Source organism: Barbus barbus (assembly GCF_936440315.1).
Source record: "Barbus barbus genome assembly, chromosome: 18".
NCBI classification, from domain to species: Eukaryota; Metazoa; Chordata; class Actinopteri; order Cypriniformes; family Cyprinidae; genus Barbus; species Barbus barbus.
The window spans coordinates 27,660,126-27,686,838 of NC_136746.1; the positions used below are offsets into that span (position 1 = coordinate 27,660,126).

The 26,713-nt window shown below is 37.0% G+C and overlaps 2 protein-coding genes across 9 annotated transcripts in view; one reads left to right on the forward strand and one right to left on the reverse strand.

Annotated features, from left to right (window-relative positions):
* Positions 1 to 26,713, reverse strand: part of LOC306884609 (arginyl-tRNA--protein transferase 1-like) — a 129,675-nt gene that overhangs the window by 85,179 nt on the left and 17,783 nt on the right. For 2 of the 7 annotated variants that reach the window (XM_079440615.1, XM_079440614.1), the window contains exon 1: positions 9,582 to 9,826. The exons of 2 other annotated variants lie outside the window; for them this stretch is intronic. In XM_079440615.1, coding sequence (XP_079296741.1) covers positions 9,582 to 9,666 — 85 coding nt within the window. In that variant the 5' untranslated portion in view covers positions 9,667 to 9,826. Of the gene's footprint in view, positions 1 to 8,978; positions 9,127 to 9,581; positions 9,827 to 26,713 lie in introns of those variants that run through there. 3 more of the 7 variants (XM_079440613.1, XM_079440612.1, XM_079440618.1) reach the window with 3 other exon arrangements.
* Positions 9,948 to 26,713, forward strand: part of LOC306884608 (CSC1-like protein 2) — a 33,700-nt gene continuing 16,934 nt past the window's right edge. Inside the window, exons 1-4 of one of the 2 annotated variants that reach the window (XM_079440610.1) lie at positions 9,964 to 10,220; positions 21,566 to 21,790; positions 23,876 to 23,955; positions 25,426 to 25,470. In XM_079440610.1, the coding sequence (XP_079296736.1) occupies positions 21,596 to 21,790; positions 23,876 to 23,955; positions 25,426 to 25,470 (320 nt within the window). In that variant the 5' untranslated portion in view covers positions 9,964 to 10,220; positions 21,566 to 21,595. Of the gene's footprint in view, positions 10,221 to 21,565; positions 21,791 to 23,875; positions 23,956 to 25,425; positions 25,471 to 26,713 lie in introns of both variants that reach the window. The other variant, XM_079440611.1, reaches the window with a different exon arrangement.

The following is a 26,713-nucleotide window of genomic DNA, read 5'->3' on the forward strand; positions in this document are numbered from 1 at the left end:
CAACAGACTAAAGAAGACATACATGAACCACATGTATTCAACCCATTTTTGAGCCACACAAGACATTTCTGTCAAGATTGTCAGGGAGCTCAATCTGAGAAAAGAACATAACTAATAAAAATAAAAAATAAACTTGTGTCCCGACAAGTTCCAACATGGTAAACAAAATAATGTAAGTCCCTTGCATTAATGAATCACCTGTTTAAAATACAGCTTTTCAATTTTTTTTAGTGTGGGTGTGTGCGTGAGTGAGTGTGCATGGGTGAGTGAGCATGTGTGAGTGTTTGCGCGTGCGATCGCGAGTGAGCAAGAGTGTGTGTGTGTGTGTGTGCGAGTGAGTGAGCAAGAGTGTGTGCGCGTGTGTGTGTGTTGCTTGAGTGTGTGTGTGTGTGTGTGTGTGTGTGAGCATGTGTAAGAATACCTCTTACAAAATCCACACGCCGTACCAAAAAAATCTACACGTTCTAGAATCTACACACCCTACAAATACCACAGCTGTACAATTTTCACACCCTATACTAAATTTACCCTATAGCCTACAGTCAATAGCCTACTCATCTGGATTGAAGCAGCAAACATTCAGTGTAAAAGTAAAAAAATTACATAACATTATTTTATATTTGAATCACAGCTTATATAGTGTTTTGACATCGACAACCACAACCAAAAAGTGCATTTTACCTCAAACTTGCGACTAGTTAACTTTCTAAAGGAGGCATAATCGCTTCTCGGGTCAACATTAACACACTGACAAAATTATATTCAGAATTTAAAATATTTTAATTAATGTTTGATTGAATGTGTTCAAGAGGTGGAGATACCAACCTTTCGCGAACTTTCAACGTCTAACGAAGTCGTTCTCATGGAGACACGGTGTGCACGGAGGGGAGGGGCTGTGTGTGTGTGTGTGCGCGCGCGCGCGCATGTGAGAGACACATGAGTGACAGAGAGGCGGAGGGAGAGCAGGGAAAGGAAATGCAGCTGAACGAATACGCTGCATGTTCTAAATAGCGTTAAAAATTAAAGACCTTGACAAAGACGAAAACTAAGGACATTTACTCTATAATTTTATTTTATTTTAGTTAGTTTTGCCAAACACACATTACAGTTTTAGTTAGTTATCGTTTTTTTGTAATGCCTCGTTTTTATTTTTATTTCAGTTAACGACAATGTTTTTTCCCACCTAGTTTTCGTTTTTTCGTTCGTTTTCGTTAACGATTATAACCTTGGTGTGCATGCATGTAGAGCCACAGCAGGAAAGCAGATATTTTGCAGATATGAGACCCGGCGAGCCTCAAATGGACCCCTGACAGCACATCTCAGTGACACACTGTTCACAAAGGGAAATGTTTCCTTTGACGTCATGGAGAATTAAGCTCCCACACAAGGACAAGTACAGGACATCAGTCCTCAAAGCTCTGAGAATCCTCTCAGTTTTTTGGCTGTGGGGTTAAGATTTCTCTTTATCTAGATTGAGCTATAATGCACTTAATGCAAACACAAAGCAGATCTTTGACACAGAATTTCAGATTAAAGAGACTCTACCTAATGACTACCTTGTGGATTAAAAACATAATTATCAAAACCAGACAATACTGACAAGACATTTTAATCAAGATGCATATCCAAACTAAAAATGAGTGACTGATACCATAAATTTGTCAAAGCAAAATGGCCATATCAATAACAAGAGGGCAGGCTGATATATATAAATGTGGTACAGGCTAAAATAAATGTGTCACTTGAGATATACACATATACATCCATTTTTATATCATTTTTAGTGAAAATTAACAAAATATTTAAAAACAAAGTTAGGCTGTTGGTAGATTTTGGAAAGGTTTTGGACACAAGGGGGTGTGTTAATGCTTCTTTCAATCTGCTGAACAGGAATGGTTAAAGGAACACTCCCCAAGAGTTAAACAGTCGAGTTTTACCATTTTTGAATCCATTCAGCTGATCTCTGGGTCTGGTGGTAGCACTTTTAGCTTAGCTTAGCATAGATCATTGAATCTGATTAGACCGTTAGAATCTCGCTCAAATGACCAAAGAGTTTCGATATTTTTCCTATTTAAAACTTGACTCTTCTATAGTTACATTGTGTACTAAGACTGATGGAAAATGAAAAGTTGCGATTTTCTAGGCCGATATGGCTAGGGACTATACTATACTCATTCCGGCGTAATAATCAAGGAGCTTTGCTGCCATACCATGGGTGCAGTAGGCACCTGAAAGTAGTCTAGGTAAATAGTTATGATATAGCTGGGGACTACTTTCAGGCGCTGCGTCATATCATTGTGCCTGCTACACCCATGGTACGGCAGCAAAGTTCCTATTAATATATTATTTTACATTTTACATTTACGCATTTAGCAGACGCTTTTATCCAAAGCGACTTACATTGTATTCAAGTTACAGTTTTTACATTTTGTCTACATCAATATGTCTATGTAGTTTTATTGTTTATCATTTTTGCCACATCTTTTCTGTAATCTAGAGATTTCCCTGTTCTTGAGCATGATTTATTCAAATAAGGTGGGAAACAAAGGAAAGCAAATTAATGAATACTAGAGATCGACCGATATATCGATTTACCGATATTTTTCCCGATATTTAAGCATTTTTCCATAATCGAATATCGGTTTTGTAATATCGGATTCCCCGATAAACACCGCCATCTTGTGGACGTTTTCAGAATTGCGCGCAGGATCGCAATTGCAGGGCATCTGAGGGGAGACGAGACAGCAACTGCATGCAGGTACTTGATTTGCTGTAGTTAGTAAACTATTTAATATTACAGGCATTAATGCACAAATTAGATGTATTACATAAATGCCTGATATATAGTTTAAATGCAACTTGCCTCTAAGAAATATGATAAATAAGATACTCTGTCAAGCCCTGTCCCTATAAAGATAGGCTATAACTTTGCCTAAAATAACACAGCCATGAATTAGCACATGGTGGAAATAAAAGCGCTGAATTTAATTCTCTCTGTGGTCTATTAGTCTCGTGAAGTCGGAGTCACGTAGATAATCCGTCAAGTCCTCTCTCAATAAAGACGTAACTTTGCATGAATTAAATAATACAGCCATGAATGATTGCATGTTGGAAAGAAAAGCATTGAATTTAATTCTCTCTCTGTTGTCTATATGCTCATCATTAGTCTCGTGAAGCCGCTTCATATTGCAGTTCACTCAGCGGGTTGATGCTCAAGAAATGCTCCAGCTCGGACACCGCATGCAACTTTTAACAAGATTCACTTTTTTGAAGCACCCTAAATTGTATTAACACTTACTATATAACCATTATTTCGTTTATAAACATCTAAATTAATACAACTCTATGGAAATTAATTATTTATTATCTCCGCGATCGATCGCAGTTTGAGTAGCCTATAGTTCTGTGTAAAGGCATAGATAAACCGCGCTGTCAGCAGCATAATTTAGAGCATGCCAGTTGAGAAATGCAATAAAATACAATGCTTGTTATATTCCAATATTCCAGAGAATATTATTCATTGAATTAACATTATCCAGTGAATTATTCTTCACTCTTTATCCTATTAAACAGCTTATAAACCTACTAAAACTGTAGTTAAAAATGAAGTTGATAAAATCCTTTCCTTTATTTTCTCCATTTGAAAACATTAGACTTTCTATGTTCATTTTGCTTACTGCTAATATTAGTGTTGCTGCTAAAGCTTTTTATAAATAAAATGTTTTTTATTGTTGTAATACGAAGATTAAATTTAACATGACAGGGCTCTAGACTGCGACCAAAATGGTAATTTTTTGCGAGTTAAAATTTGACGTGGTCGCATTTGTACGAGTGCATGGTCTGCGCTACTCCAAAGCGTCTGCTTCATACAGCGCGCGCTGCCAGCCGCAGCACATTATAGCAGGAGTCAGATTACACTGATCACGTGAAGAGAGGTGCTTTCAGCACGAGCGCTTAGTGGGTAGAGCCTGGTTTATATATACTCGCCGCGTCAGCATGAGCGCGAAGGTGCGCGTCGCGGATGGAGCGCAACGGAGGATTTTGTTTTCAAACTAATGTAAAAGACGCTTCTTAAACCAGAGAAGGTGAACGTGGTGGTGTTCTTGTAGAAAAAACATGCAAGTCCTGTCAGCTACAGCCAGTTTAGTTTTACTTTTCTTTTTGTTTTCGTTTTGAGAAGCTTGTTATCTTTGCGGTTTACCTCACATTATGCTATGGAGGCTTTCCTTAATTTAAAAAAAATATATATTAATATTTATTTGATTCCTCAGAGTTTGCTAAACATTCTGTAATATACTAGGTATATAGTACAGCATGTGGTGTGTCCTATGCCATGCCTCGTCTTATTCGTTTTTGTTGATAAATGTTATGTAAGAGTTTGTCATTGTCAACTTACTGTTTTATTGTTGTTGCGCTTTTTAATTAAGAATAACAATGAATCCATCTTTTGTTTTAGTCTTAAAAAGTTAAAGGTGTATAGATATAAGCAAAACAGACAATGATCTTTTCTTGTAAAATGTGACACCAAGATCGCAAATTTGAAAGTAAAAAGCGCACGAAAAAAGGAATTCCTGTTCACAAAATTTAAATCACAAATAATACACATGAAAAAGAATGAGTTGAATGTTGAACACTTTCGTTACCATATAACTATAAACTATGATAAAAGTTCATCAGCATGCACTGATTAATCAAATGTTGTAGCAAAAACAAAAAACAAATTGCAACCAAATTATGTGCTCGTGCGCAAAAGTGAGATCAGTGGGAACAATGAGTCTAGAGCCCTGCATGAGAGACTGCTAATTCTCAAAACATTTTTTGTTAAGATGACTGAAAGGAGGAAAAACCAAAGTGAAGTATGGACTTCACGCAGTAATTTATTTACTCTATAACAGTAAATAAATATCGGTTCTGCATATCGGTTATCGGGCACATAGACATGCAAATAATTGGTATCGGTATCGGTTATAAAAAATCAATATCGGTCGATCACTAATGAATACAGGGGCAGTCGTGGCCTAATGGATAGAGAGTTGGACTTGTAACCCTGAAGGTCGTGGGTTCGAGTCTCGGGTCCGGCAGGGATTGTAGGTGGGGGGAGTGAATAACCAAAACTCTCTCCACCCTCAATACGACTGAGGTGAGACCCTTGAGCAAGGCACTGAACCCCCAACTGCTCCCCGGACACCGCCCACTGCACCGGGTGTATGTTCACTACTGTGTGTACACTTGGATGGAGTATGGGTCACCATACTTGGCCACACACCACTTCCCTTTCCCCCCTAAATGTGAATGTAAATTATCAAGAAATGTATTAATACTTCCTGAATCCAGGCCAGGAAAAGCAAGCGCTCACTTTTGAGCTCTACAGTCCAGGCCAACAGTTCAGAACAAAAACAAACAGGCAAACACGACACAATCCAGAAACAGCCATTAAACGACATCAGTCAGATCACCACAACAAAAACAATAAGAGGTTTGTTTTTACCTGCCTTATCATACATTAATCTAACCAATACGAAGGCACCTGTTTTTCACCGCACAATAACCCCTGATTTGGGTTTGAGGCAGATAAACAAGTCCTAAAACGGTGAGTAATCATCTCAAACACAAAGCATGATCTCCTCAACCAAAAAAAAGACATCACTGGCAAACAGTTCAGGGCAGGCCTAGAGCACCACACAACAGTTAGTCTGTGCCCTGAAAAGACAGACCTCAGTACCCGAGCCACATCCTGTGCCAGTTAACCTGCAGTCTGATTTATTACTGCATCACTGATTCAATACAACACACCCTCTAAATGCACTACTCAAAGTAAAATAATTCAAAAGAATCTGCTCTGAACATTGTCTTAATAAAACATTCACAAACAGGTCTTGAGAGTGCTAGCATTTCAGTCGCAGGTCATAAAGTATCTTAATTATCATTTCAAGTCCTAATTTGGGGATGTAAAAACAGGAATCGCAATACAGCCTAACTTTAAAAGATGATGATTTCATTAAAAAATAAATGTGCTGCACTTTTCAAAGAGAAGTATTATCTACTGTTGGTGAATTATAATAACTAGGTGTTAATATTGTAATACATGACAGTGTGAGTTGTGGGAGTGCATATTTTATCTCCCTCATGTTTTGAATGAGCAGCCAGTAACAGTTAAGCATAGACATTTCACAATAAGAGTCCCATGGTTGTTTATAATTAAAAGTTGAAAATTATTCATCAAGTACTTTTTTCCTGGTTAATACTGTTATTTTGATTCCAAAATAAACTATATCTAGCATTTAATAAACCTAAATTGTAATAAATGAAATTTCTCCTTATATTCATTGCACTCATGCAATCAATGCACTCATAATTTTGCAACAGAAGCATGTGTCTGACAAAGGATTCAGGCTGTGTGTCTTCTCTGGGTTAAGCATTAGTATGATGCAATCTCATTGCATAAATATGATTGAAGAGTGATAAAGTGAAAGGTTTAAGACAAGTCATTCACCTCTATATAGTTATTCCAGTCCTTAAGTCATCCAGCTTTTCCACTAAGTGCTGATCTTTATGGTAACTGGTTAGTAGCCTATACTTCGCAAAAGAAAAGTTACAGCTTTACACACAATGTTAGCTCAGCCCAAAAAAGAGAGAAAACTATTGTTCAAAAGTCAAGGTGAAACCAAAATTGATCCCTTTACAATTTCAGATTTATTGTTGCATTACTGCACATTACACAAAAAAAAAAAAAGATTAAGAAGATGAATGTGCATCAATGAATGCATTGCACTCCAAGATAATCATTAATGTCTTTAGCGATAACTATAAAGATAAAGATATAGTTCTAAAAATTGTTCTCAATATTAGTGTTCACACCACAACAACGATAAAACCACAGAGAAACGATATCGTTGGAATCACTTTCAGAACGATTTTTTCCAGCTGATGAACGATAAAAACATTGACACCTAATCAGAATCCATCCTGTTAGAAGGAGCTCGAGAATTTAAAGCGGCAGACGAGTATGCGCTTAGAATAAACGGACGATATCGTTCACTGGTGTGGACGCTAATATCATTATCTTTATAGTTATCCTTCTTGGTGTGAATGGGACTTTAGACTTATTGCGAATGATGAATTGGTTCATATTACTCAAAAAAAAAAAAAGAGGACAAAATATAAACATAGAGGTGACAGAGCTTTTTCTCGAGCAGGCCCTAAATTGTGGAATGACCTCCCTCAATCTATTCGATCTGCTAAATCCTTACCCATGTTCAAAGCTATTAAAACAACATCTTTTAAATACAAATGGGGAGCTTCTTTCAATGGGTTCATGTGTATGTGTGTTTATGTGATGTGGATATGTATATTTCTGCTATCTTCTTGTGTTTTTAGCTTGTGAAGCACTTTGGCCAATTTGAGTTGTATTAAACTGTGCCATATAAATAAACAAACTTTGGCAATCAGTTAAACTATTCTCCTACACGTCAGAATTGAAATGGGTCGTGGTGGCCTATCAGTTAAAGACAGAGCCCCCAAAGATGTGAAGAGTTACGGAGATCATCACCATTATGCAAGTCACTAAAATAGACAAAGCAAGTTACTTAGGACATCTGCCAAACGAAAGTAATCAAACGTCTCTTAACGGTCCCATTATGATGGCTTCCAGCCACGTCTGGATTAGCATCAGAGGCACGCTTCCTTTTTCCGGTTTTCCACATTATGTGGCATGGAGCAGATTACCAGGATCAGATTATCTCCAGCATGTTCATTCATAGACAAGTTTACCCCCTATTTATACCTAACTTTCCCACTATTACAACACTGCAGCCTCGCAGTCCTTGTTCATCTGCTTACGTCGCCACTTTTAGCACCAGTTCTACATCAGCATCAAGAAACATGTAAATGTCAATTATCTGGTGGCTGTAGTAAAAACAAACTGAGTACATAACTTTTGTGATTCCCTGGACCATTTTTCACTATGATGGGATTTGGAAATTACAAAAAGTATGGCATATGTTCTAAAATTGACCAGACTTCTATCTAAACTGTAATATTGTAACTCTATAGTATAGGGTTTTCAAATTGCAAGGGAGTGCTAGGGGGGTCCAAGAGAAAGCATGAAAAATGTAAAAATAAATAATTTACTACATAAAATAAGAAAAGATTTAATATATAGATTAAATATAACCAAATAAATTATATTAAAATCCATAAATTATCAAACACTTAAATTAAATACAATTCTATAACAAGTAAAAAAACATCATAATGTAACTTAAAAGAATCTAAATATTATAGATGTGATTATGATATTAATTTAGTATAGTATAACTTGGGCCTTTATGCAAGAAACTATATAGAAGGCTTTAAATTTTAGCATGGGTGGTCCCTCACACAAGGATAATCTTTGGGGATCTGTGGCATTGATTCTAGAAGATTGCAAATTCATTATTTCATAAACTTATTTAAACCTGTATTTGATTATCTAATTGGTATAAAATATGCACTTTATTATCATTTTGAACACACAGTTCCTGTAAAGATCTGGGCTGTTAAACCCATTGCAAAAGGACATGACACTGGTCCAGGCAGGGATGGACAAACATGAACAGGCCTCTGCTATTACTTCACATTAAGAAATCATTTATATCTTCTCTGTTTTAAAAATACTCCTCTGAAGTTGCAAACTGACACATTACAATGTGAGGAAACGTTTGGCTGACAAGGTCTACTATCCACCACATATAATGAAACCATCGTGCTGTTTTTAATGGATTACACAATGAAATCCTTTAAACAACCCATTTGGAACTATATAACTAATACTTTAATATAATTAAGCGCCTCAACATTTCACAAATCATGCTAACCAGTTGACGAAACCGTTGAAAGCTAGTCAAAACAGCCTGGTCAAACCCGGCTTCCCTGGACTGTTCTGTCAATTCACTGAGGATTTACCACCAGCCATCGGTAACAGATTAACATCCACTCACCGTGTGAGAAATTGCCGTTTTCATGTTTACAGTAACCGCAGCGATAGCCGTCACCTCCCCCGAAATACTCCACAATACTGTACGATCCACCCGCTGCCATTTCCACGCTCTCTCAGCTGCGCCCAGAAACATATTAGAAAGAAACCCTACTATTGGAAAGGCCTGTTTCATGAATATTAATTACGCTGCATGACGTTCGCACGGTGCGAGTCTCTGATTGGTCTGAAATGCTGAAACCCCGCCTTTAGTAGGTGGGCGCTTGAAAAACTAAATACAATTATTAATATTAATGAGGTGACGTGATTGGGCGTTCCAAAAAATACAAGGAAGTAACGTCAGCAGAATATTAACGAACAAAAAACGCAGTTTTACATGACCCAGGAAGCACTGATTTACTGTACATTTCCTGTTATGGTAAACCCCCCCTAAAAAGCAAATAAAACATTTATGATTCAAAACTATCGTTTTGAACGCTTCCAAAATAGCCTTGTTCATATTCACAAAACTGACTGTACACAATAATGATTTATTATTATGTATTTAAATACAGTGTTTTGTAATTGGTTGTTTTGTGTTTACGTTATACCATGCAGCTTCACTTACCGTATGAAGCTTTACCTCCTGCATTCCCACAGTAGCCACAGCGATAGCCACACTTTACCCCTTTAAGCTCCACTATAGAGTACATTTCCCGAGTACATCATCCAATAAAGTACTTTAAATTAAAAATAGCTATGGACAAAGAGACGTTTCCTCCTAACTTTAACAATAGATTACAAGCTAATTTTAGTTATAGCTGTGCGTAACAACCACCACCAAGTGGCAAAATCGTTTAAAAAAACGACTGTGACCGAACAATTCCGAAAAAACCCCGACTAAAACCGAACACCAACCGAGCGCGCGCAACAGACTTCGAAAGCGGAGCCGAATGCGACCGAAAGATTCCGAAGAGGGCCGAGCTTGGACGACGCCCCAGCTGGGAAACAGTTCGTGTGTTGCCTATCAACCGCTCATACACCGGCCCGACCCATCACAGCCATGCTAGGGCTTGTTGAGTCTCAGTGTCGTACCGATGAGACACTAACTGAATGATGGACTAATCCTCGGCATTTTGTTTTTCCGAACACTATTAAATCGTTTTGAGGAAATACCGAACAGGAATTTTGAGATTATTACGGTTATTTCGGGATATTACTGAAGTAGCTAGCCGAGAGCTAATTTGGCTTTCACCACTGCGGCCAGGTGAGTTAGCTTAACTTGTACCATCTAAACTAACTAGTCTAAGCGTTGTCAGTCTGATCATTGTGTTGCCTAGTTTTAGTAGAACTAAACTGATACAAATGTCAGATAATTTAAACATGCTGATGAGAAATCACCCCACCTTAGTGGCTAACAGTACGGCTAGGTCGCATTAGCTGTAGCCAAGTATTTACATTCATTCATAAATATATTTTTTTAAAAGATAGATCGATACATGATTACCTGTTATATATCTTTAATAATGACTAAATATAGTAGTCTCACTCACAACCGGTCTGTAGCTACCATGGTTATTTTGATGTTAGATAAGCTCCCCTTATGTAGCTGCAGCTGTTTTTCTAAAAGACTAGTAAATGTTGATGGTATTTGCTGAGGTTAATATTGAGTTGGAGGTGATATGTGGCATAGCTAATCTGCCGATTAGTGTCAATCCTCCTCACCAGCATCATAACAGATTATGGTCTACTGACACGTATTCTGATCCATCTGACTAGAATATGACTAGGGCTTTATGAAGGGATCTAAACCAGAGGTTATTTAATGTTTGTTTGTTTGTTTATGTTGAATTTTAGCATCTAGAATTTTACATATGAATATGAATACCGATTTAAACAGTTTAAAGAAGTGGGTTGAAGTTGGGGTCTAAATGTAAATAATTAATAAAAACAAACTAAATCAACCAGCAAGTAAATATGATCAAATAAAACACCTTATTGATTAAAATAAATAATACCTTTAACAGTGTAGTACTATTATAGAGAGTAGAATAATATGTAATAAAAACTAAATATTTTCCAAATAATATCTGACACATATTTATCATTTTAATTTTACACCGTCTTTATTCGTGGACATATATAGCTGCATTTTAGATTTTAGGATTAAGTAATTATATATAGCAGTCAGATTAGAAGTTGTAAATAAAGTTATTAAAGTTAACCAGAGTATGGTTCACAAGAAAATATGATTTCAGTCTGTCTACTTCAAAATCTCATCTTTGATTCAGTGTTACTTGCCATTTCTTTATAAATATTTGTCAAATTTACACTACTAGCAACTTCTAGCAAGTTTCACCACTAACTAACTGTCCTGTGGCTAATCACACAGTTTCTGTTGTAGTAGCAGAAGGTTGCTCAATGTCTTCTTCTGCTGCTCTGTGATCCCTGCGTTCGGCCTCCAGCACAACTTAGTGCAATGAAAATCAATATATTGAGCTCATTGGTGTCTTGGAGATGGCTTCTAGAAATTGGATACAGTTTTAAAACCGTTTCAGTGCATTTTAAAAGGATAAAGGCTTCACTCCAAGTTTAATATTGTCTCTAGAGTCAGAATGCAGTTGATCCTTTGGGCTTGGATGGTTTTTATGAAATGAGGAGAATGTTAGATGTTACAAAGCTCCTTTCAACCAGGTCTTGTTCAGCAAAGTAACAACTGCTCTTTGGGCTCACCATATGTTCCATTTGTCACACCTCACATCCTGTCTTCCCCCTGACGCGAATGTACAGTTTGCATGGTATAGCAAACAAGATTCAAATGCCTCCCTGTGAGCCCTAGTAATGTTGCCCTCAGGCTTTGGGTTGCTTTATTAGTTGTCAATGGCAGTTACTAATATCAAGAGCCCGGCGCAAAAGACTGACCATGCTCTATTTGCTGACTCAAAACGAACACTTATATTAGCATTGATTTCACTACATTTTGGAAGCATAGATGATTGTAATTTTTAAAAGACTGTGAAATCCTGTTGGTTAATGGTACTAACAGATATATAAAACACTGTTACTCTTACTAATGGTACATAAAATGCTGTTAAATGTGCAGTTTTTGTTATATAACTCCAGAATATAATGTGTTAAATAATTGCCAGAATTACCTGTAACACTTCACCTGCTTTCATTCATCATTTGGCTTTCTCTTTACCACCTGTGTTTTATGGTGTTTGTCAGTATCATAAAGGTACAAAATATATTATTAGTACTTTGGTTTATTAACATTATATCAGTAATCTGTCATTGAAATTTTTGATATAATTTGGTGTCTTTGAAACTGCTTGTAAATCTGTCATTATGCTATATTATAAGCAAATCTTGAATTCAGTCTTTTTGTCAGTTTGTCTTCTTTCAGTTAGCACAGGTTTTGTATTTCATTTAGGAACAGATTGAGCGTAGGCCTCATTGATCTGAGCTTATGCACCACAGTTTTGAAGTGGAAAAAAGCATTATTTGTGGATAATTTTGGCAGCGTTTACTCAAGGTGCAGAAACTCAATGAGGCCTACGATCAGTCATTTCCTAAAAGAAATACAACATCTGTACTAATCAAAAGAAAACGAGTTGATAAAAGATTTCATTCAAGATTTGCTAATAATAAATAGGAGCATAATGGAAAAAATATATAAGCAAGCAGTCTTATAATAAGGCTGGACATTTTTGACCAGGAACGCCACAAGTGTAATAAGGTGGGGAGAAAATCCCCAGAAAGTACAACAGTTAGTCCAGTGCAATAGCATTGACTAGCATTTTGGTGAAAAAGAACACCCTTGACTTTGTAACTAGCTCAAGGGTAAATTAAAACTTTTGACTTCATATTGGTCAATGTGGAGGATTTGAAAATGGCTAATTTCAGCTCATTAATTGCTTTGGCCAATATTTCAATTTGTCTTGGCTCTTTACAGTGCTATGTTTCAGAAAGACTTCTTGTCCGTCTCTGTAATACATTGCAATTGTGTTGCAGAATTATCTCTGTTGAGTTTTACTAATCAGAATTTCAAATGAAAAATGTTATCACAGTCAGTAGCTATCTCTTAACTGCACTCTTCCAGTTTGTGTTTGGTTATATTTCAGTGTTTCTGAAATACTTTCGAGGTGTGTGATATCTGCACAGCCATCAGCTTTCATCTGTCATTTCCTGTCCTATTTATTTGTACAGGGTTCACTGGACATTTACATGATGATTACTTGCAGAAACATGAGACACTAGATGAATATGTTCAGATCACACAGACATGTGTGTAGACATAAACGTGTGAAAATTAAGTAGTAAATAGGTCAGCACTGGATCAGGTAACACATGGTAGGATACAGGTAATAAAATTCAGTAGCAGTGATACTACAGGTATAAATAACGCATTCCACTGGGAGAAAAAACTCTACCACAGTATTCCCTGGAAGACTGGCGATCATGTGTGTGAATTGGAATCATGTTGACCTTGGAAATGTTGTTATAATATGTTATTTACAGCTCTGCTGCCAGTTCACTCTTGTAATGTGGTTAATGATCAACGGTTTCCTTTCACCTTGAGGCCAGCAACTCCTGGAAAGAACAGATTATCAGAACGACACACTCCTATCCTCAGCATTCAATTTGTTTGTCCGTCTCATGAAAGCTAAACTCTGAAGTGTAGTCCAGCAGGGCATGAAGGTGATGTATTTGTAAGCACTGCAGAATGATAGTGTGATACGGTGTAGGAATCACTTGTTTGTTGGTTTTTACAGGCAGTAGCAGTTGTTTGATCCAAGGCCACTCGCTCATGATGTAACACTCCATTAAAAAGCAGCAAGGCTAATGTATTATTCACGGTTGTGCACCAATCAGAATTAGATTACACAAACACCATGAAGTTGGATGCAGAATTAAAATGAAAACTTTAAAATGAGTTCATATAACTTATAGTTTTTATTCATGTTTCATTTTTCAGAAACACTCTTTATTTTTAAGAGTGTATGTTGATATAATTTCAAATCAGAGAATATGCACAATTTTAAAAACAAAAGTAGCAAATCCTGTGTTGGACTGTGATTAACTACTTCTGTTGAGATACTCTGAATCACAATTCAGTTAAATTACATTTCCGGACATTCCAGCATCATGTGATTTGTGGCCAATTTGATTCAAAGACAGATTCATGACTTGAATAAGAGGCGTTTTTTTTTTATTCCAGGTTTTGCCCAACCCTGATATTAGTAAATGCTGCAGGTGTTGTGAACTTTAGATCAATACTGTTGACCTGAGATGATGAACTTTTAACAGACACCGCAACTACTGTTAAATATCGTGTGAGTTTTGCTGAGCCGAGTCTAATGATACTTGCACAAATGAGGTCTGTGAGGCCGTGTTATAGATTAAGAGTTGCAGCAGCAGCAGATATTCTCATCTGCTCAAAAGTTCCTTACCAAGTAGACTGGAATATAATTTCTCTCCATTTCAAGAAAGTCCATTTGTTTAAAGTGCCCCTATTATGGGTAATGAAAGGTTCATATTTTGGTTTTGGGAGTCCCTAACAACAGGTCGACATGCATGCAAGGTCAAAAAACACTTTCATTTCCTTATAATATGCATTTATTTTTACCTTATTTGCTCAACGACTTTAACGATTTGCTCAACGATTCATTTTTCCAAACCCCTCCTTTGCGTCACGCTAATCTGCGGTGATTGGTCAAATCATTTTAAGCAGTGTTTGTGAGCTTTTAATGCTCCAAAAGCGCCACCTAGTGGCAAAGAATGAATTTGCATTTTCATTCAGACCAAATCAAGTTTTCCCATGTCTGCGCACGCAACAAGTGCTAATGTTTCATGTTGACGTCAAAATTAAACGGCTTGGGATTCATTTTAAAAACGACTCATTTCAATGATTCAGAGTCAACTCTTTCTTTTGAGAGACAACAACTATGTTTTCATTCATTGTTACACACTGTATGAAAGGTAATTTTCAAAAATCCATAATAGGGGCACTTTAATCGATAATATGAAAGCAACATCATGAGCTAGATAAATAATTGAATAACAAACAAATCAGCAGTGTTTTGTAGTAGAGCTGCACGATTAATCGTTAAAAGATCACGATCTCGATTCAAACACCCACGTGATCTCATTTCTCAATGTCAACGATTCGCTCGTGTCTATTAAACCTTTGAAAAAACCTTACCGGAACATTCAAATCTGCGTTCGTGCTGCCGCTGGCACAGAGAGAGCCGTTATCATGTAGGTAAGAAACAGCTTCACAAACCGTTTCTCTCAACTTCACAGTATTATTTCTGTCTTACAATTCATTCATATTATCACAGAAATACTGGGATGATAGTGTATAGTTTGGATATAAACATTGACGTCTATAGTAGCGATCAAAATATAGCAAATCGCCTTTTAAAAGTAATTCGCGCTTAAATAACGTTTGTGTAGGTTACACTGTTTAGACACTAGGTGGAGACAAGTGACTTAAAAATGTATTTATTAAATCATTCATTTAAGAGATTTGTTTAAAAATGCTGATACATCCAATAATGAAACAAGTGAAACAAGTATTTGAGTGAGTCATTGAATCATTCATTCAAACCAATTTTTCATCATTTTAATATTAAAAATTGGTTTAGTTAAATATTTTAAATGAACAATTAAAAATTAATTAAACACTCTTAAACTGACTGCAGCAATTAATATTTTGTCTCAGCCTTTTGTAAATTATGTGTTAATTTAAGTTCAGAATTCTGGGAATATCGTGATCTCAATTTGAGACAAAAAAGATCATGATTCACAATTTATCTAGAATCGCGCAGCTCTAGTTTGTAGTCTCGTCAAACTTGCTGAGGTTAGAACTTTCAGTTCAGTTCAGAACTTAACAAGTGTCAGCATGTTACAGGAAGGCATGTGCTTTGCTGTAGTTTCCAGTGACCTGTTCAGAATCAGTTCTCTCATTGATCTGTTGAGCACATTTTCAGACGTCTGGAAAACAGGTGAAAGCAGCAATCTATCAGCGCTTAGACTTACGACATCAGGATGCTTTCAACATAAGGCCTTCACAGGCCGTATTCAGACTGTTGGCTGTCAGACTCAGATGGAGCGCTGCTCAACAGTATGTGTTTTGAATACCCGATGCCAGGAAATCACAAGATCTGTCCATGTGGCAGCAGGTCTAATTGAACGTAAATAAAGAAGGGCTCTCTGTGAATGGCTCTCTGTAATATGGATCATTTGCAACCTGATGCTTTTATTAGAGCTTGGCTGTCACAAGTTTGTAACGTTTTCTGTCATGCGCTGTTTGTTTTCATGACTCGGCATTAGCATTGAGTTCAGAAGAACAGCAGCGGGGTGGATGTCCCAGCCATCTGTCCCAAAGCCTCCTAGAGACCCTAGTCCGACGTCTACAGGCATGACAGTATGAACCGTTCGATGGCTGCCAAAGGGAATGCATTGACAATTGCGATTTATTAAACCCATTTAACATGCTTGAATTTATGCATTTCGATAATCTAATTTGACTTTCCAACTGTTTGATTCTGTTTAAGTGTAGGGCTGCACGATTCTTGCTAAAATGTGAATCAAGATTTTTCTCCATGGGAATTGAGATCACGATTCTCTTACACGATTCTCATTTTTTCAACCAAAATATATTGCACTCAAGTACAAAAAAAACCCCCTAAAAAACCCCACAGGACATTCAGTATAATAAAGTGCTGGAGTAACAAAAACTTGTCTCTTTTCTTTATTTTAGACCCCTTAAAGTGAATAATTTTAAAGCTTTAAGTTGTTGAACATAAGAGAACATTAACAATAATAAATAAAAATATTCACATTCACACGGGGCGTCGGCGTCAACGCCTCTCGTTTACTTTGAATGGAGTGACGTCAAGCATTGCCGAACTGAATTGTGGGTCCCTCGCGTCGCTTCACTGGCATTGTAAGCGGCAGAAGTTTAAAACTTTTCAACTTTTCAAGCGCCAACGCAGGCGTCAGCCAATCAGATCGCCTTATGCAAATACCCTAGTGCAGACGCTAGCCAATCCCGTTCATGCAGCACCAGAAAAGTATGTGATTGGCTGTTATCATTATGACGGCGCGTCAACACCATGATCAGCACCAGAGCCGGTGAGAAACAGAGTTGCGACACTCCCATAGGCTTCCATAGGAACTTAGGAATGCGGAAGTAAAGCGTGTCATGGAGCAGCCAATAGTTCCAAACAACCGATAGTTTCAGCATTGAAGCCCATTCATTTCAGTGCTTCTCAAGCACAGTCGCCAGAAATTTGAGGAAATTACAGCATTTTTTGCCATTAAAACGCATTAGTTTACCTCTCGGAAATCTGACCAGTAGTTGTATTTTATGAAACGCGTTATAGTTAATGTTTATTTTTAGATAATAGGCAGTATATGCTATATTTGCAGTTAGATAAAGTGAGAAACACCTTAATAGCGATCATAACCTGATGCTAGTTGTTTTAAATCTTGAATTAACCCCATTTATTTCAGTATCTTTGGAGCATTTTCACTGGTAAGTTGATGAAATAACTGCTTTTTAATATATTTTAACGCCTTAGCTGACCTATTCTTGAATAGTAATTAATAGTGGTATTTTCATTTCGTCAGGTTTAATAATGTTTATCGTTAGATAATAGCTACTGAGACTATTCGATTTGTATTATATTATTATAGAAACACTAGCTACAATAACTAAACTAGTTATCATAACTGTATTAAAATGTGAATAATAGATGACCATAGATGAAGAAATATATATTAATACAATAACACATTTTACATACTAATTAGATTTCTTATACTCTTTAAATAAGCATAATTTATTTCATCATTAGTCTGCACATCCACAGGAATAAGTGTAACACAAAAACACACAAAGTCATGCCTCAAGTCTCCAATCTTTATCAAAGTACCGCAAGAGCGATTTGAATGCATAGGATCCGACTGCGTTGTTATCGCTCTCGTGGTACTTTGATGTCATACGGTGATCATTCTGCGAACGCGCCTATTGACTCCGTTTAGGTCTGCCGCCTTGTTCACGTCACGTGAGTGACAGCGGAACGTGGCCAATGAGGGAGAGGAGAAAAGTGATCGAGATTTATGATTGATTGGTGAATTAATAGTGTTTTGTTACTATGAGTGTGACCAATAACGCGTGAATGCAGCATGATCTGAATGCAGGGAAATACACAGAAGTGAATCGCCGTCATTTAGAAATGAGATCGCATTTATGTATGAATCGAGATTTTTTTTTTTTTCCGATTAATCGTGCAGCCCTACTTAAGTGTGCCAGTAACAATTGCAGAAGTTGGATTTTTCCCATGGGGATTTTATAAAAAACTTTGTGTAGGATATATTTAGTCCACACCAACGCACAATATCGTTCTGTTTGTTATAAATGTGCACAGCAGTTTCGTTGTCCCCTTTAAATGCTTGAGCTCTTGAAAGCAAAATGTTTTCTGATTGGCTCTCAATGTTTTTATCATTGAAAAATAGTTCTGAAAGTGATTCCAATTAGGGCTGCAACAACTAATCGATAAAATCGATTATTATCGATTATGAAAATCATCGACAACGATTCTCATTATCGATTAATCGGGTCTGCCCACAGTGCACGTCCAACTTCAGCTGGTTAGTCAAATTACAGCACTGAATAATGCATTTCTATGGACAAAATGCATCTAAAAATAGTGGAGGAAACAGAATGAGATTCTGCCGGAGAAGCACGTGATCCAAGCTGCCCAAAACATGATAATTCTTTATTTTAAGCTTTAAGTTAATGCATAAGAGTAATGGCTTGCCCTGTCAGGCGCTTTGACAGATGCGTGTGCGTCCTCAGCGCAAAAACGTTCAGTTTACGGTCATATCCTTATCTATAAATGCCACAAATTCACGCGAGCATTTCCATTTTTGCATAAAGGTCCGTCCTGACAGTCTGTGTTAAGTTTAAAATACCGAATGAGCGCCGGCGCGGCGGGCGCGCGCACGCGCGTCAGACGGACAGAACACAGTAGAGAGGGAGACAATTAATAGGCTTTTCAGCGCAAACATATCCATTGTGCTGAATTATCTGTTGTTGAAAGTTAATTTAAGGTTTAAAATAAATTAAAATATTTTATGAGAGTAGGAACTTTAAAGGGATAACAGCGTGTAATTGTCTGTCTGAATATAAACATGAGACGCTCCATAACGGCCTTTTACAGGATAAAGAAATGACGAGGTGACTGTGATCAAAGTAGTTCCTGCAGAACATTACTCTTACCTGTTGGTTAACACTGAGTTTGAGTTTTTATTCCTCTTTATTATTATCTTTATTATTTTAATTTTTAATAGAGGTTTAAACTATATTCAATTTTTACAATGCTTAACAAATGTATGTAAGTTTAACAATGTGTTTATGTAAGGTTTGTGCCACTGCTGCTCTAAAGTAACAGTATTGGTGATAACCAAAATCATTTTTCGGCTTTCTGTACTGGTTAGTACTCCAATATGTGTAAGCTATTTAGTAACAGTAGTAGGCTATTTTTAATGCTATAATATCATTATTGCTGTTATCTATGAAAGAAAACCAGAGCACTTATTTTTTTTATTTTTTTTTTTTATTTGAGTATTTTTTTTTTGCGATACCCAATTGCAGTCAAAAAGTACATAAACAATACCAGCAAGAATGCAAGCTGTTATGAGGACATTTTTTATTATTATGTCCAATACATGACAATAACATTTTTTAAATTTAAACAAATTTTTAACAAATTTCTAAAATATGTTTTCTCTTTATTATGATAAGTGGTCTAATAAATTAAGCACTGTATGTTTTCATAGCATTCAGTTGTCACGTTTGTTTGAAGGACATTGGGCAGAATGTGGAATAGTGTTTTTTTTGGTCAATAATTTTTTAATCCGATTAATCGATTAATCGAAAGAATAATCGGCCAACTAATCGATTATCAAAATAATCGTTAGTTGCAGCCCTAATTCCAATGATATTCGTCATTGTCGTTATTATTATAGTTATGTTGTAGTATAATTATATGCAGTCCAAGAAATAGAACGAGTATTAAAACTAGTTATTGTCAATAACTAAGCCATAAGCCATGAACCAGCTGCAAAATGAAAAAAAAAAAAAAAAAAAAAAAAAGTAGTTTGAGACGGAAAAGTTTTTCACCAACCAGGAACTCAGAGTGCCGAGTGCTTACTTTCCTTGAGTTATCAGAAATGAAATGATGTCAAAGATTATATGCTTATGACTGACCTCACCTTCAGCTGGTTTGGCACAGAACTTGGTTTGTTACGAAACTCAGCATGTGACTTTCTCTCCCCCATCACCCTTACATGCTGTATTTATTTTCCATTGGAAAAGACAGTCCTGCTGTCACGGTTAACACAACCTTGGTTCTGACATTGATCCACACTGGACAGCCCTTGTATGTGTATGTTGCATTTGATTCTTTGTGCAATATATTAGTAGATGTAACTACAAATGACCAGCGGATTAAACTTTAAATGCAGACACTAGCTCATATCAACCCCACTTAATTGGATTCCATACTTAAAGCATCGTTATCTTAGTATCATTTGAGATACTAATATGAATGTTTTATTTTTATTCATTTTTTTACTTATTATTCTTATGTTGTGATTTTGCTTATTGTATTTTAATGTTTTATACATTTTTATTTCCGCTTTAGATTGGTATTTTGTTTTATGGGTCTTTTTAGACTGGAAAAAGGGAAAAGCACTCCAAACATCAACATTCCTTTTGTGTTTCACAGAACAAAGAAAACCAATTCTTTTAATATTTGAAATATACAGTACTAGTTGGCAATTTGACACTGTTTCCTTAGGAAGAACTTGTTACAGTTGGCACATTTGGCTTCAGAGAGACAGCTTAAACTGACTGACTTCTGTTTGTCCATTGTCAAGTTGTTTCGAGGCTGATCTCACTGTAGGAGGAATATAGATGTGGCTGTGTTGAGGCAGCGGCAGCATGCCAGAGCACAGTACGCACAGTCTTGGAGATCCACGAATGTTTTAATGTAGAGATCTGTTTTCAGTTACTCACCGCAAACCTTTCGTGCAGTTGCATAATTCGCTAAGTCACACCTAGACACCGGACTGATTTATGATATTGAGCTGCGGCTGCTGATGCGTGTTGATGTGTTTTCTCTGCATTCTCTCATAGGTTACCAGGACCGGTCTTTCCTGTCTGATTATGTCCAAAATCGTACTTTCAGAAGAAAGCATGAGCAAGATTCATTGTTTGTTTTTAATTTAGCCTTTTTGATCTTTCAGTATGCTAGTTCAGCTATGTAATTCTCTATGAAATCTGAATTCTAAGCCATTTCGTAAGTAGTTGACAATAGTGTTATCATTTACTCACCCTCATGTTGTTCCAAATTTCTGTAACTTCCTTTCTTCTGTACAACACAAAATGCAATGAAAGTGGATTATTTTTTCCATTGCCCATAAAGACCCCATGTGATCAATATTAGAGCTTTGGGTTATCCGTATGCCAGTATACCCCTAAAAATGAACTTTTAAAATACACATCATCATGCGCTACATCTTGTCTCTTTACAGGTGGAGTTTCAGTATGCAGCTGTACTGAGGATGCTGGCTGTCTTAGCTTTGCTCATGATGGCTACGACCGGTGAAGCGGAGATCTGCCAAGGCTCTGAGGACTGCGCCAGGTCCAATGGCACCGAGGAACTTTGCTATTCGGCCCGGATCCGCAGCACCGTGCTCCAGGGCCTGCCCTTCGGAGGAGTGCCCACCGTACTTGCCCTTGACTTCATGTGCTTCTTGGTGCGCATCACAAGTTTACAATTTTCAGTCGTTGTTCATTTAGTACGAGTTTGTCATTCAAACTCAACATGGAATCAGTCTTTATTCTCTTTACTTTCTTACCTGTTCCTGGTCTTATGCACAATTCAGACTTTTTTGTTTAATGTTAACCCATTGTAAAATAGAGGTTTACTCATTGTTATAGGTTGTTGTAGGTAATAGACTTTTTAATAGGATATCCAACACCATAAGGAAGGAAAACACAATCTATTCTGGTAGGGCTGGGCGATAACGATAATTATTGCGATATAATTTTCCTCGATTAAATAATTACAAGTTCGATAAAATGTTTATGTCCCGAAAGCAGAACGAAACAGCGTTGTAAAAGTATAAAGAATTCAAAAACGTGAAGTGTTTGTCATGTTCTGACCATAAAGAGTAGTTTAAAAGCATAATTAAAGGTCTGGTTTCTACAACTTTCACTTTGGAACAAAATCTGCCTTTAAACTTGAAAGAAATAAAGATTTGAAATTTATTGAGATAATTATCGAAATCGACTGAGATAAATGATTTTTTTTTTTTTTTTCTGGTATGGAACACCCGCTTTTCATAATTCAATCAGTTGCCAATAGCAAAGTAAAGGTTGTTGACTTCATGTTGACTTTAAAATGAAAATGGACACTCGATGAGCAGTACCTTCACAATGTCGCTTTCCAAAAGCCTTCATCTTCCCCTCTTCTCTCTGGTTGAATGAGCTGCCAACCTCCACCCAAATGCTAAAACTATCACAACTGTCAAGAAGCAGTTAAGGTGTTTTCACATATAGTTTGTTTTAAGAGAACCAAAGCCAGTTCACTTAAAGTGAACCAGCCGAAAATGACCTCAGTCCTTTTGGTGTTCACAATCTAGTGGATTCAAAAGAGAACCCAGTTCTTTTTTTGGTCCTCTTCAGCAATGAAGAGATCTCAGACCCTTTCTTGTTCACACCCCAACTTTATAAGAACTCAGACCCCAGCTTTCTTTGCAGCAGTGGATTTTGGGTATTCAAGATGGTGTCTTCACATGTTGTCATCACATGGATGTGGCACATTTTGAAGCAAATGGCAAACAGTCAGAGAAAGAGTCAGACAAAGCAGAACTAAAGGAAAGCATCTGAAAAAAAGAAAAAGGATAGCAACTAAAAAGAAAATGTTCTTCCAACACTATCAACAACTGCTGTGTTTTTATGGGTTTTATGGGCGTTTAATGTAATCATCTTTCCAAATTTCAATAAGTGCACAACTCTCCTCCTGGGACCACACAACCCCATGACCTGCCATGGTGAAAAGTTTTTCTCTGTTGTTACAGCAGTGAAGTAACATGGCTGCAGGTATGGCAAGCCTCCAGGTACACATGTCGAAACGAAACGCAAAGCGGACCGGGATTTTATTGCTTTCGCATATCATGAAGATATCGAACCACAAACGAACTCCGGAGGTGGTCTGAGTACGGTTCGCTTTTGGGTCCTTTTAGGGGGGTTTGAGATCACATGGTTTGTTCACATATACACGCTGAACTGCTCCGAGAGCGTTTGAAAGGGTTAAACAAACTAGGTGTGAAAACACCCTTAAAGACACACCTTTTCTGCCAGCACTTAACCACTCCACAACCCTGAACAAATAAATCCTTTTCTTTCTCTTCTGTACATTTCTCCTCTGCTCTAGTTTCTTTCCTAATCCAGCGATTTAATAAACGTGGCATCGTATACTGAGAATATTGCTTGTTTTGTGACAATGTGCTTATGCCCCTCTATTTTAAGTCACTTTGAATAAAAATAAACAAGTGGTTGAGGATACGTAAAACAGTATTAAATTCAGTGGACATCAGCCGAGCTTTCTGTAAAATTCTGCAGGCCTTTATTATCCACAATGCACATATTTCAGATTATTTTGGGCCTCAGAAAAAAATCAGCTTGTTTTCCTGCGGTTCTAAATTTTAGCACTTTAGGAGTGTGTGTTTCATAAGCGTCACATATTTGTGATGCTGTGAACAGCGATTTGCATTTGTATGCATGGGTGGAATGAGATGTGAATTTGATTGTGTAACGTGGATATTCTGTGTCTCCAGGTGCTGCTATGTGTGTTCTCTGTCTTGAGGAAGGTGGCGTGGGATTATGGGCGTCTCGCATTGGTCTCTGATGCCGACAGGTAAAAATTAATAGTAGATGTCTCTAATATCCAATTTTAAATAATAATTAATTTACCATTTTACATGTAGACCTGTTCTGGAATTATTCTAATTTGCATTACCGTAATATAAAAAATATATATAATTTAATTAATGTACAATAAAAAAAAACTATAAAACTGTCACGACTGCACTGTTACGGCCATATTCCCAGCATGTCATACTGCGGCCTCAGCTGGCTGCATTATCACAGCATGCTCTTGGCCCCAACAAACAAACACTCATCTTTCCTGCACTGAGTAACATGTTGTGAAATCGTCAGACTATATATACTCCATTCATCAGTCATGGTTTGGACAAGACCTCTGATTAGGCGAAATAAAAGAGAAAATGCGTTTCTTGCATTTAACACTGCAAGCCAGCAGCATGATCTCAGCAGCTGCATAATGGGTTTAGCTAATGGATTGGTTGTACAGATCTGAAGCTTCTACCTTTCCAAAAGCTCAGCCAGTCTTATTCGATTAGTAATATGACCATGCCTTTCAGTCACACTCACATCCTTCGATTTGAAAACTGGTTTGACCGGCATGTAAGTGCACAAGAGTTTATGTTTAAGGGAGATCTGATTATATTCCAGGCATCTCAAACAACATTTTTGTCCTATCAGATCCAACAATCACATCTATTTAAAAAAAAAAAAAAGAAGTCATGATTCAGCTCGAGTCAGATCCACTCACTATATTTCAAGACCAAGTCTTGGGTGGCATCTAGCCATTTTTAAGGATTATTTAAGGAGGCGTCAACCCTTAAATAAATGTAATGGGTTTTTGTGTGTACCCACCCAACATTTATTGATCTGTTTTGAACATTTACTTCCATAAACATTTCCCTGAATTACAACACGTACATTATGACTGCCCAGTTCTCTATTTAAATGTCATAAAAGTTTCAGAATGAAACATTTTTATTAATAATTCAACAGTTAATTGCTGCACTTCTACCATTGTTATTACATGAGTGTCCCAAGGCATTTTCCTAGTTTTCCTGCCTAAAACATGCCTTGGTGTAGAACTGTTTCCTTATGTCACATATTAATCTTGCTTACAAACAGGTCAAGCTGACATGACTAGTTTGAAAGTGTGAAGCTTGTGGTGAAGTAATGTGGGACTATAAAGCTGTCAACAAACCTGGAGCTACGTGCTATTAGCTACAGCTCTTATAACTAAACTAAAACTACTCATTCTTATATATTTTTGTATTTCATTTTGTTTTATAATAAAAAAAGAAAACAGAGTCACGTGCTAAATGCAAAATCACTAAATGCAAAATTAAAAAGGTTTGATTACATGTAATAACTTGCATGGGCCAAGGAAAATGTTGAGTTATTAGTGTCATTGCATCTCAGCTGAGTAATATGTTCTTCGTCAAAATGAATTATATTTTGACTAATTCCTGTTAAGCATGAACTTGAAGAATTTCTTTTCCCTCAGCCGTAGGCGGAATCAGCACTATCAACGTCTGGACGAGCAGGAATAGTATGTGTTGGTTTTGAACTTCATCTCTCTCTTTCAAGGACTCCTTGTGTCTGCTTTTTGAATTTACCCTCTGGCATTTCTTCTGCTGTGTGCTTTATCGGGAGAATTTGGGGTGAACTTGTTCACTGTGTACTGTTTCTAACTCTTTTTTACTTCTTTCTATTGTCCTTTTCTAAAATGACTTCCTTCCTAGAGTCCATTGGTTGAGGGTTTCTCAAGATACTCATCACATTTACCTGAACTAATCAATATAATTGCGGTTCTCATGGATTGTTGTCTTTTAAAGGTGAATTGTGTAATTTCTGCACCAAATGAAATTGTAGTTTTCAAACAGATTTCCCAAACTCTTGTACCACATTTTCTCATCCCCGTCTTCCTAATAAACAGATACTCCTGTCCCAAACTCACAGCACAAGTTGGACCTCTCTAAAACAAACAGAGCAATGATTTGCAAGTGTTAAACTCTTCAGAAAGTCAAACTACACATGGTTTACTTATAGTTTCTCTGCATGTTAAACTGCAAAAACTACACACTTCACCATGAAATAAAATGTTTTCGTTCCTTTAAGCGTGCACTTTCTGGCCAGGGTCTTAGCACCCTATAGGTCGCACAGGGAAGAGGTAAAGCATCCTGTGGTGGCATAGAATACCCCTGTGTAACTGGAAGACCTAGTTTTGATGGATACCTGTGATTTGTCCAGTGACTGTTTTCGTCAATTGACAAATGGATAGGATTGATACTTATTCCAAGTGCCCTGTAGAAGTGTTCCTATAGAATCAGTCCAAATGTTTGTGAATAGTGTAGCCTGAGAATTACACATACATTGGCCCCAATAAAACGTGTGTATGCCAATTCTTTAGATAGCAAACTATCAAACGAAATGGCATTGTCAATTTTATTTTAAAGAGAGCACAAGCACACTTTTAAGCTAAATGCAGTTCATATTTTAGTTCATACTATATGAAGTGTGGCTTTTGGAGGCCACTGTATCATCCAGTAGAATTAAAATTAGTGTCTCTGTCCAGTTCTTGATGAGTTTTTCTCTGTTTAACACACTGGCTCCTAATCAACTCTGTGTATGCTTTTCTCTCTGCATGTTCTTCTCCTTTCTAGGTTTACCGCTAATGCTAACTCTGTGTTTGAGTTTTTCGCACAGTCACTTTTTGCGGCATGCCTGACATGTGGTTAGCCTTGATATGGCCTGATGTAGCTGGAGTAATCTGAGCTTGGAGGGCCTAGCAG